This window comes from Doryrhamphus excisus, chromosome 15 (genome assembly GCF_030265055.1).
Source record: "Doryrhamphus excisus isolate RoL2022-K1 chromosome 15, RoL_Dexc_1.0, whole genome shotgun sequence".
NCBI classification, from domain to species: domain Eukaryota; kingdom Metazoa; phylum Chordata; class Actinopteri; order Syngnathiformes; family Syngnathidae; genus Doryrhamphus; species Doryrhamphus excisus.
In genome coordinates this window covers 17956956-17968616 of record NC_080480.1, presented here as the reverse complement: position 1 = coordinate 17968616, position 11661 = coordinate 17956956, and the positions used below count along the sequence as shown (strand labels likewise).

The 11661-nt window shown below is 47.2% G+C and overlaps 2 protein-coding genes and 1 non-coding gene across 5 annotated transcripts; all 3 read right to left on the bottom strand.

Moving 5' to 3' along the window:
* Positions 1–492: 492 nt before the first annotated feature.
* On the bottom strand, positions 493–5228 carry LOC131102877 (5-hydroxytryptamine receptor 3A-like). The gene is made up of 9 exons (XM_058048524.1): positions 5105–5228; positions 4876–5036; positions 4214–4258; positions 4006–4115; positions 2010–2182; positions 1784–1941; positions 1492–1702; positions 1272–1424; positions 493–929 (listed from the first exon to the last, which is right to left on the bottom strand). The coding sequence occupies exons 1-9, from the start codon at positions 5142–5144 to the stop codon at positions 673–675; spliced, it is 1308 nt and encodes a 435-aa protein (XP_057904507.1). The 5' UTR covers positions 5145–5228; the 3' UTR covers positions 493–672.
* A 140-nt stretch (positions 5229–5368) lies between these two features.
* On the bottom strand, positions 5369–10867 carry tsen54 (TSEN54 tRNA splicing endonuclease subunit). Of its 3 annotated transcripts, XM_058048503.1 has the most exons (13): positions 10554–10859; positions 10104–10225; positions 9554–9712; positions 9407–9470; positions 9255–9338; positions 9029–9127; positions 8899–8951; positions 8710–8823; positions 7987–8401; positions 7794–7923; positions 6957–7017; positions 6763–6876; positions 5369–5664 (listed from the first exon to the last, which is right to left on the bottom strand). In XM_058048503.1, exons 2-13 carry the CDS (start codon positions 10157–10159, stop codon positions 5514–5516), a joined length of 1500 nt encoding a protein of 499 aa, XP_057904486.1. In that variant the 5' UTR covers positions 10160–10225; positions 10554–10859; the 3' UTR covers positions 5369–5513. The 3 variants fall into 3 exon arrangements, with proteins under 3 accessions (XP_057904486.1, XP_057904487.1, XP_057904485.1); XM_058048504.1 differs by having other exon boundaries at positions 6775–6876; positions 10104–10867; XM_058048502.1 differs by having other exon boundaries at positions 10104–10859.
* trnat-cgu (transfer RNA threonine (anticodon CGU)) lies at positions 10566–10637 on the bottom strand. Its single transcript has one exon. It is a non-coding gene; the product is annotated as a tRNA-Thr (tRNA).
* Positions 10868–11661: the final 794 nt, after the last annotated feature.

Sequence of the window (11661 nt, the reverse complement as noted above, 5' to 3'; positions counted from 1 at the left end):
AAAGGTATATTACCGGCTTATTGTGCGAGGTTAGTGAGTTAGAGAGCTGTGTTGAGTGGAAAGCCGGATTTTCGTGTTCAGCAAAAGTAGCTTTCCTTTCAAGTTTTGTCCAGGCTTTCATCTTTAAATGGGCAATGACAGTGCCACTGGTTCACAGTTTAATTATTATAATTTGGAGGTGGTGTCACTATGTACTGAAAACCTACCAGTGTCCCGAGGGGACATTGAGTAAAAAAAAAGAAAATAATTTTCCACCTATTGGCTAGATAATTTTCTTATAAGAGTCGTGCAGGCGTGTTTGTACCCGCCCCTCCTTGCTGCCCGAGTGAACAAAACAATTTCATGTCTTATCTGACAAATAGCACGTGGATGTCACATGACACGTGACTTACGGACTTTATGGACGTGTTGGGTGGCGCTCTGTTGAAGTCCAGAGGCAAAATATAGACCTCTAAACATTTACTGTTTAAACAATTAAATACACAACACACGTTTATTTATTTAAAACATTTCTTCCTCCCTGTTGCAGGCGGAGCCTAATGACAAGCATGTACCAGTCCAAACATTATGTATGGAACAAATCACCTTTATATAAAAAAAAACAATCACCTAGATCAACGAGCAGGACAACAGGGAGTGAGACGTGACATTGTTATAATTATAGGATCGCTCTCAATCAAAAAAACCCTGTGGCGCCCACTTGGCATACGTCATCGCAATAAAAATCCCAACAGTGCAAACGTAGAAGCAGAAGTACACGGCGTCTATGATTGTAGCCGCTCTTCCGTAGCAGCTGGGCTTTGGCTTGCCGCCGTCCCCTTTTCCGACTTCCCGCTGGCATGCCCTGATTTCCTGCAGCTTCATCAGGTCGCCCTCCGAAAGACGCTGGGCTTCAGCGAGCTTCACGCCATCGACGTCCTTCACAGGATCTGTGAGCAAAAAAGAGACAGAGAGTCTGGTGCCGGATCCCGGGCTTGGGTTTGTTCATGGAGACAAACAGCAAACAATGCAGGTGGTCCTCGGTGGTCCAGCCCACATGGATGGAGATCTATGTGCAACAGCGCACAGAATCCATGACCCCCCTTAGCATTCAGTCATCATTCTCCTCTCTCAGAGCTGATGTTCCCCTTCCCTTCTACGGTGATGGCTTTCCTTTTCCTCGGCACACCAGGAGACATCATGAAGTGTACCAAAGTGAAGTAAGAAGTGAACCGTGGTAAACCCTGGACCCCCTGCATTGCATCGCGAGACCAGTCCAAGTTTGAGCCCACCTTTCTGCTTCTCCACTGCAACGTCAACCTCCACGCGGGGGTTGTCGGGGCGCCGCGCCGTCTTAGCCTTGTCCACGTCGATGAGGAAGCTCACCAGCATGGCCTCCAGCACGCTGAACCCCACCAGGGCAAAGACCCCGATGCAGTAGCTGGCTGTAAAGTGGCCGCACAAACGTGTCACGTGACGCCAAGGGTGGCGGACAGGCGCGACTTTCCTCACCAATCAGCGGCAGGCTGTCCTCGGTGGAGGGCAGCATGTCCTTGAGAATGAGCAGCAGGACCGAGATGGACAGCAGCACTGTGATTTTGAAGCTGAGCTTCTCACCGCGGGCCTCGTCGATGAAGAAGGACGTCAAGTCCAGGAAGAGCAGGCATAAGAGCGGCACGATGAAGATGATGATGTAGAGCATGGGCTTCCTGGAGATTTTCACCTGCGGGGGGGGATATTTACACCGAGCTGGAGACGCTCACGCAGACGCGCTCCACCTCCTCCTCCTCCTCCTCGTGCTCACCTGGTAGATCAGTTGGCTCGTTTTTGAGTTCCGGCCCGTCATATTTTTGTCAGCCTCCAGGGATTCCAGCTTCCACTCCCCACGGGTCACCATGATCTGCTCGGAGGTGTCGCTGAGGAAGTCGTCGGAGCTGATGGTCCCCAGCATGATACTTTGAGCTGCACGGAGTAGCGGAGCACAGCTGCGTCAGGAAGTGTCCTTCTCTCATCGTGTGACGTCTGCTTACCGTTGAAGTTCATGGATTGGAAGGTGAATTCGCAGTTCTGCGTATCGAAGGGGAAGTTGTAAAGGTCCAGGGTGCAGGTGGAGGTCAGCCGCTGGCGAATGTACATTTGCATCATACCGGTGGAGTACACCGTCACAAACGAACTGGCTGTGATGCTGCCCGTGTCCGAGGTGCTGAGGACGCAAGAACACTTCAACGGGGTGTCCACACTGCGGCCCGGGGATGGCCGTTTTAATGGCCTCGGCACAGTTTTAAAGAAAAACACTAAACCAGGGGTGGGCAAACTTTTGGACTCGTGGGCCGCACTGAGTTAACAAAACTGTCCGGGGGGCCAGAATATATATTTTTATAACACACACATTATTTTACGCTTATAATTCTAACAGTCCACCTTGAATTATTTGTCTAATTTTATTTATTTATTATATATTTTGATTAATTATATTATATATATTAATTGTATTATTATATATATTATATTTAATATATGATATTATATTTTTACATTTTTATTATTTATTTATTTATTTTATTTACTTATTTGTATATATTATTTGTATATATTTGTATTTGTATAACAGTCCACCTAGAATTATTTGTCTAATTTTATTTATTTATTATATTATATATTATATTTAATCTACATATTATATATATATATAATTTATTATATATATTATAATTATATTATTATTATTAATTACATTATGTATCAATTATTATATTTTTATAAATTTATTATTTATTTTATTTATGTACTTATTTGTATAATTCTATCTGTAAACGTGTCAGATTATTAGCTATATGTTTTAAATATGTTCCATATATCCCTTTTTTCCAGAGCACTTTAAACATCAAACCACATCAAACTTGAATTTTACATTAAAAATTATTTTTTATTATTTTTATTGTTATTTTTTTTTTACTGAAGAAGACATCCGACTTGCAAGTCATGTTGCCAGCATGTATGTTAAAAGTTAGAAAGCAACTGGCGGGCCGGATTCAAACGCTTAGTGGGCCACATGTGGCCCCCGGGCCGTAGTTTGCCCACCCCTGCACTAAACACTACTAGTGACACTAAACACACATGTTCCTCTTTTCTGTGTGTTCTAAAGATATAAAAACAGATAAAAAGAGGCAGCTAAGGATGCACATAATCTTCAAAAAGCGGCAACAAGGCGCCATTTCTATCATGTGAGCTGCAAATGAAGCACATTGTTATTATTATTATTATTACCTTATTACGCCCAAGAACTACATTAATGGCGTAGTGACACCCCGCCTCGCCTCGCCACACCGGCTTCAGCACAGTCAGGCCACTAGCCAACGGTAGCGCTACATGTTTTGTTTTGGATGCTAGGTGTAGGTGTTGCTAAGTGACATGAATGCACCCAGGAAGTACATATTACATACTACCATGAATGTACCTGGTACTACATGCTACCTTGTTGGAGCTTTTTGGAGGTGCTTTAATAGCTGGTATGGGTGTGTCCCGTGACGTGCATTCATTAGCTGCCTCTTTTGACCTGTTTTTAGAAAAGAAAAAGACGTTTGTGGATGATGGGCATCATATTTACAAAGCGCACTTCTTCACTAAACTAGACTAGGGGTGTAACGGTACATGCTATTTTTTGGGTTGGGTACGTAGGTCACATGGTACGCATCAAAAAAGAGGGACAGCACCAGCGCCGCCGTCTGAAGGCTTCACTTTGTCAAGATGCCATGTGTGAATTATTGTTATCATCCCATCATTATGACTCCCCTCCTAATAACCCTAATAAGTCATACTAATGGCAGGCTGATGCTGCTGGTGTGTGTGTGTGTGTGTGTGTGTGTGTGTGTGTGTGTGTGTGTGCATTGGCAGTGCATGCAAACATGACGAGCCCCATTATGTTATTTGATAGCACAAGACCACATAATTGCACGCTGCCTGCACAAACACGACATACGTACAAGCTCTCCTACGTCAAATGTTCTAGTGGATTTCCATGCTTACTCCTCCTGGATGATGATATCCGGGACCCAGAGCTTGGACTTGGGAAAAGCCAACCTGTCGATCCCACAGAACTGAGATGGATTCCAAGTGAGAAAGTCATTATTCCAGATCTGCGGAAAGACAAGACAAGAGGGCCCCCCAATAAAGCCAAAGCTGTTGCAGACCTCCTGATGCTGGACTGCTGGACTGCTGGACAGCGTGCGCTCACCATTTGGATCCACACGTGGCTCGTGAGGGTTTGGGACTTCTCGTCCTGCAGAAACAAACATCAACGGCAAGCTATTTACTGACATCAAGTGAAGTTAGTTGAGGTTTTGATTCGATCAGAGAGTCCAAACTGCGGCCCAGGGGCCATTTGCGGCCCATTTTTGAAGACAGCAAAATTAGACAAATCTGTAGTGATTTCACGAGGCAACGGAAGTCCAAATATGAAGTCGAGAAGAAGCCATCTACCATACGGGGTTGGAAGAACAGGCTACGTTGGGAGACGGTCCCGTTATAATGTGTTAAGAGCCAGGGTGATCAGGTAGGACCAACGACGGGCTAACATTGACCCCAGTCGACACTGCGGCGCCGTTGAGGTAGGTTCTCACGCCTGCTCTGGAGTTGACTGACCTTCTACACAGGAAGTTCCTGTCAACGCCGCGGTGTCCTACATTGTCCATGTTGGACTGCCACACATTTTATGACCCCGCGTTACCCGTAATGATGTTGATGTTTACACTTCCGACTTAAAAAGAACTAATTTTATTTTGAAATGCACAGGAAGTTTCATCCTCCAGACGTCTGATTTCCTATTTGGAGCGCAATATTCCCGTCATATTCCTCTTGTGGGGGGGCCACCACTAATAAATAAATGAAGTCACGTACCACGTCGATGATGCCGTAGAGCAGCATGTCCAAGCGCACCCTGGTGGTTTCAGTCCAGTTTCTGACGGGCCTCATGGTGGACAGGAGGTCACTGGAGGAGCTGAGCTTCAGGTGGCTGAGCAGAGTCTCGTAGGAGCAGTCCAAGGCGGCGCCGCAGGACGCTGCCGGCAGGAAGAGGAGGACTGAAACCAGGTGAGGAACGTCGGCGGTGACAGTGAAGCCAACTTACCAGCCAAGACCAGGAGAGCGAGCGTGCTCCAAGCAGACATGGCTGCTACATCCCTTGAACGTAGCGTGAGCTTTATAAAGCGTGCGCTGACGTAAGCGGCAGCCAACAATGAGGCGGCGAACACGGCGGCTGGCTGAGCAAACACGGCGGCAGCTGCACGCCGGTCACGTGGGAAGCATTAGGACTGATAATGAAATGTCACGTCCTTGATTGGCGGTAATTGACTCATTCGGTGAATAAATACTCATCCTTTCTCATCACCTGATGTACAAACACGGGCGGACAGCTGCATGATTGCTGTCACCATCCATCTGGTCAACATTTATTGTACGGAAAGACATTTTCATCCCCGACCGCGAACGTCAACCATGGCAAAGATAAAGCAACATTGAGCGACATTTGGGAGGGGTCAGTTGTGGACGTCTTTGGGTAGCTGGAAGTCCTTGCAGGTGTAGAAGGAGATGTCCCCGTAGTCCACCACAGCAAACACCACCGGGATGTCGCCGCTCTGGAAGGTCAGCTGCTTGATGGCCCGCAGGTCCGGCGTGGGCCCGTTGAAGCTGAAACAAAATGTCCGCACGTCAGGATGTTGGTGGGATTTCTGACAGTTTATTCATTCATTCATTCATTTTCTACCGCTTTTTCCTCACGAGGGTCGCGGGGGGTGCTGGAGCCTATCCCAGCTGTCTTCGGGCGTAAGGCGGGGTACACCCTAGACTGGTGGCCAGCCAATCACAGGGCACATATAGACAAACAACCATTCACACTCACATTCATACCTATGGACAATTTGGAGTGGCCAATTAACCTAGCATGTTTTTGGAATGTGGGAGGAAACCGGAGTACCCGGAGAAAACCCACGCATGCACGGGGAGAACATGCAAACTCCACACAGAGATGCCCGAGGGCGGGATTCTGACAGTTCAATACTTCAATAATATACATTAAAGTACTACAAAGTCATGGACACTCTCAACACGGTCATGGATATATAAGTATATAAGTACATAAGTATATGTATATAAGATGCCGCATGTAGGCCACCCAGTAAGGACATGGGAAAGACCAAAGTTCCAAAATCCGCTTGGAGTTTCTCCTCGTGCGTGCATGGCTTTTCTGCAGGGATCCCGCCCCCCCCCCCATTCCAAAAACATGCTAGCTTCATTAGCCGCTCCAAATTGTCCATAGGTATGAATGTGAGTGGGAATGCTTGTTTATCTATATGTGCTCTGTGATTGGCTGGCCACCAGTCCAGGAAGAACCAGCTGGGATAGGCTCCAGCATACCCCCTCCCTCGCTTAACCCTCGGATAAGCAGCCAATGGATGGACATAAATTCATACATATGGACAATATGGAGTAGCCAATGAAGCTAGCATGTTTTTTGGAATATTATGATTACATATTTAATAAAATGATTATTAGCATTGATATAGAATTATGTAAGTAATACATTCACCATTATGATATAAAATCCCAGCAAAGGCAGCACTGCGACCGCTTGCATTGCAATGTTTACTTTTCAGTGAGCGCACCTTGCGGTGATGGTGATGGTCTTTGCGGACAATAGAGGCCCTCCGGCCGGGTTTGGAGATCGGGTAATGATCTATTCAACGCTGACGATGAGGTCACGGGAGACAAAGTCAACACGTTGCTCACCTGCACACGCACATGCGGACGTAGGGCTTCCCCGGGTCGCTCTTCTTGAAGTCAGCCACCGTGTCAGGCTGGTAAACACTGAAACGGATCCTCCACTGATCCGAGGCCTTTATGCTGGGACAACAAAGGCACCGGGATGAAGCTAAAAGCGGTACCATTGTGAGGATTATAGGTGCGGAGCGTGACAGCAATACCTGGACGCTCCCTCCAGCAGATGCGTGGACTTGATCAGGCTGATTTTGTCCAACAGTTCGCCTGCAACAAACACCAAGACGCTCACGCCGCAACCTCAATCATATGGAGTCTTTTGTATCGCGAGATGCGACGTCAATTAGCATCATCACTAATGATGCAGAAACAAACATCAAGGGCAAGCTATTAACTGACATCAAGTGCAGTTAGTTGAGGTTTTGATTCGATCACTGAGTCCAAAGTGCGGCCCAGGGGCCATTTGCGGCCCGTTTTTGAAGACAGCAAAATTAGATAAATCTGCAGTGATTTCACGAGGCAACGGAAGTCCAAATATGAAGTCGAGAAGAAGCCATCTACCATACGGGGTTGGAAGAACAGGCTACGTTGGGAGACGGTCCCGTTATAATGTGTTAAGAGCCAGGGTGATCAGGTAGGCACAACGCCGGGCTCACATTGACCCCAGTCGACACTGCGGCGCCGTTGAGGTGGGTTCTCACGCCTGCTCTGGAGTTGACTGACCTTCCACACAGGAAGTTCCTGTCAACGCCGCGGTGTCCTACATTGTCCATGTTGGTCTGCCACACACTTTATGACCCCGCGTTACCCGTAATGATGTTGATGATGTTTACACTTATGACTTAAAAATGATAATGAGAATGGGCTTATACTGGTATTGATTTTTCTGCATGTAACCATGACATGCACCACTTCCTGTTTACCTGCAGCCAACTTCCACGTTCCCCTTTCAGAATGTAAATATTGAATTTCTGAATATTGAATATTGACTTTCTCTTGGTTGGCCGACAAAATGTTTCCATGAAAAGGTCTGCAGACCTCACCTGTTGAGATGGGCTGCGTCGGGTCGTGTAAAGGAGCAACTTCCTTCTCCCACAAGTGTTCGGGTCGGGCGGGCCTCCGCCGTCTGGCAAGAAGCTGCTGGTATTCCGCCCAGTTCCTGCACTGTCGCACCTTGAGGAGCACAAAAGAAATGTCCACTTCTTCGTGTACCGACTGACCCCACCAGCTTCGTACCTTCTCGTCTCTGTTGACGTCCCAGCGACGTCCGGGATTGTCCCTCGCGCTCTCCTTCACGGCACGCTGGTTGATTCTGCTCATCCAGGGCCTGATGTCGCACCAGCCCACGGTAAGAGCTCCGGGCAGCAGACACGGGTCAGGGGCGGCCAAGCGTCTGGAGGAGAGCTGCAGGGAGCCCAGGTCCGGGAACTCGATGGAGTGATCCCAGCGTGAGGAACGACTATGGGTGCGTTCGTCGGCCTCGCCGCCGCCACTGCCGCCCACGGGGTCTGTCAGCCACCAGGGCCGACCCCCGCTTTGATCTGGCAGAGCGCTCTGGCCCCCCGAGGTTGGTAGATGTGACTCGGGAAGTTTTTTTCCTTCTTCTGCTTCCGAACTCTTAACAGGGGGCTCATCTTGTGTTTCTGCGTGGCTGGGAAGAAACAAGCAATGATTGTCAAACATACCGAGTGGCCATATTGGCTTTTATGACCCTAAACTTGATGATGGTTCAATAACTGATGATTTATTAGAATAAAACACATCCTAAATATGCATCTATGATGACATCGATTCAAAAGAAAATTGCTTTTTGTTGGGAATTTTTGCTTTTTGTTGGGAATTTTTGCTTTTTGAGTCAAGGATGATCGGGCATTCATGCTTATCTGCTTCTCTTTAGCAGTTTGTGTATCTTTAGGACACCAAGACATAAGGATTGTGAATGATGTGTTTTTACAACACCTGCATGAGGCGGACTGGGAGGGGCTGTCGCTGCGCTTCCTCTTCAGCGGCCTTCCTGCTCGGTCACGTGACTGCGGCAGGTTCAGCTGTCGGGCGTAGGAAGACGGCTCCGAGCTGCAAAAAGCCAAAAAAAGGCCAAGTGATATGCTGTGAAGCCACGTCCTCCCGCCGCCTCACCGTCAGCGTTACCTGGCATCGAACCTGTGCACCACGAAGCCCAGCCTCTTCAGATGCCCATACACCTTGACGAGGATGATGACACAAGAGGCATTAAAGCAGAGCGGCTTCTTCCAGAAGATGTCTGGACTTCCTGTTGTACCTGATACTGCTGCAGGCTCACGGTGCTGGAGGACAGGAACCTCTCGTAGCCGTCCTGGATGGACAGCGGGAGGTCCTGGTAGAACACCTGCACACTTCCCTGATTTAAAAAAAGAAGAAAAAGCTGAAAAATGAAATCAGTAGATTGTTTCTTAAACTACAAAGAACAGCAAGTCCTGAAGAAAACCAGAAGCTAGCGGACAGGACCTTCAGTAGATGCCACTCACACACTCCATCAGATAGAGCGCCTCTTCAGGGAGGAGACACTGCTTGCCGCCGGCGGAAAATCCCATGGTGTGCCAGAACTTGCCCTGTGTCACAAAAGAGTAAGAGTGAAGGAGTGAAGCCGAAGAGAAGGTGAAGAAGATCCAACGCTCACCGCCGGAGACTGAAGTTCCACAATCTGCTCGCTTGGAATCCACGTGGCCTTAACCAGGTTTCCCCTGCAGCGTGACAAAAAAAAAAAACACCAGGCGTGGGTATGTCGGTGAGCGACGTCATCATGAGATGATGTGCGTCCGCTCACAGCCTCTCCACTCTCTCCTCCGACACCAGACTCCAGTGCTCCTTTAAGGTCTGCTGGAGCCTCTGCTGCTGCTCGGGGGAGTCGTTGGGGTAGAAGTCTTTCTGGCCTCTGACGGGGATCTTGTGGCTCCTGGACCTGGCTGAAAACAGCTCAGACGGGCTGGGATTTCAATATGAATTTAAACACACGTTAGAGAGCGACAGAGAAGAACCCACTTTGTATTGTTCTTAGTGTATTAGTACTTGTATAACGTTATACTATTCAGTTAGTTGGTTGTGTGTACAAGTACGTTGTATTTCATTTAAACACACGTTAGAGGGCGACAGAGAATAATCCAGTTAGCTTGTTCTTATTATGTTATTATTAACGTTATTGGCTTGGTTGTGTGTACAACTACGTTACTAATATTCATAGCTGTTTATTCCATATGCCCCACCTGTATGGGGAACATTTTAAAACACAGACTGTCCAAGCTATTTATTTAATGGACCCTCTTCGATCAATGTGTCGGTAGCTAACTTATTTAAATTCGATAAATAAGACAACGTACCTTAATAGTTCACTGACAAACTTTCGCTCGGACTCTTCCTTGTTTTGCTCCGCCATGTTTGGGGGCTCTTGTGTTCCTCTGGGTCCTAATGCTAGCCCGGTACACAACCTAAAGCCTCCTAGCTGGTGTTAGCGGGATGTTAGCAGGATGTTAGCATGTTTGTCTTTCAGCACATCGACAAACATGACATTTATGTAGATTGTATCGTTCTAAAAGAGGCAGCTGACTGCTTTACGGAGTACAGTAAATGAGTAAGTGCGTGGAGAATGTAGTGCGGCGAGTTTTGAAACAATAAAATGCAGACAACGCCTACAAACAGTAGCGCCATTGTTATATTGTTATTGTTATTACACACATGTTGCCGTCTTTTCCGAAATTCATTTTCATTCTGTGAGGTAGATTATTTAAGTAGATTCACACAATAAGATTGTATCAAAAATATTGCCATACCCACAACACCAAAGGCACGGACGGGGTTCGAACCCGCGATCTTCGGTTTACGAGACCGACGCCTTACCACTTGGCCACCGCGCCTGGTAGTGCTAAAAGGGCCCAAGTAATCTTTTTTTACCCCACATTTGAGGTCTTATACCATACGTTATATCGGTTTATATTCATCTAAGTTTGTTATTCAGACAAACGTTTGTTACAATGTCGTTCATCTCTTCCTGTGAGGTTTAGAAAACAAGCCGCCCACCGTGTGGTTGGCGTATTGAAAACAGGAAATGTAACTTTCAAATCGTGTTTGATTTGTAATCTTAAAGCAGGTCTAAACGCTTCGTTTGTGTTTAAGCACGTCAGCGAACAAGCTTGCGCCTCGCTGGATGAATGACGTCACGAGACACCCGGAAGTTAAGCACCGAGATGCAGCCCGGAAGAAAGGCTAGACCCACCGTAGCTAGCATCTTCTCTCATTAATGCGATGACTTGAACGCTGCTTGCTCAACCCATCGGATGGTGGGAAGACTGTATTACTGTTGGGAATTCCAGGATTAAACTTAGCGGATGATGTGAGTAACATTCCGTGCTGCTAGCTTGTTTGGGAGCTAACGCGTTAGCTTGTTTACAGGCAAGATAAATACAGTGCAGTGTCTGTTATTTTCTGCAATACTAAGAGGTGCTGTCACTAAACTGAATAAAAATTTAAATAAAGTAATTGAGGTTTAGAATGCACGATATTACAACACAACATATATCGATAACACTCAGTGGTACTTGTACAGTAATTGGGGTCAAATCTGACTATTTGTCTCCTCCAGCGGTGGTGTGATCGCAGTGTAGCCCAGCCTCCGCAATGCCGCTGGTGGTGGATGCCGTGTGGGCACTGTGGAGCATCACAGCTGGTATCTACGACTACTTCCACACCAGTGCCATGGAGGAGAGGATACATACGCTGGAGAACGTCCTGTCCATCCACCAGTTCATCATCGTCGGTCTGTCAGCAGGCCTCGTCCTGCTTATGACATACATCCTGTGGAGGAAACACTGACAAGCTCCACTGCACCAAGCAGATGGAGTTCTCCCCTGGAAGATGCATTTCTAGTTCCTGGCTATTTAC

Coding starts and splice junctions, on each gene's coding strand:
- LOC131102877 (XM_058048524.1), bottom strand. CDS start 5,144: ATGTCTGCTTGGAGCACGCTCGCTCTCCTGGTCTTGGCTG. Junction 5,037..5,104: donor CGCTCTCCTGGTCTTGGCTG/GTAAGTTGGCTT, acceptor TCCTGCCGGCAG/CGTCCTGCGGCGCCGCCTTG. Junction 1,425..1,491: donor GGACAGCCTGCCGCTGATTG/GTGAGGAAAGTC, acceptor GCCACTTTACAG/CCAGCTACTGCATCGGGGTC.
- tsen54 (XM_058048502.1), bottom strand. CDS start 10,159: ATGGCGGAGCAAAACAAGGAAGAGTCCGAGCGAAAGTTTGTCAGTGAA. Junction 9,339..9,406: donor TGGAACTTCAGTCTCCGGCG/GTGAGCGTTGGA, acceptor TTTGTGACACAG/GGCAAGTTCTGGCACACCAT. Junction 7,924..7,986: donor ACGTCAACAGAGACGAGAAG/GTACGAAGCTGG, acceptor GTGCTCCTCAAG/GTGCGACAGTGCAGGAACTG.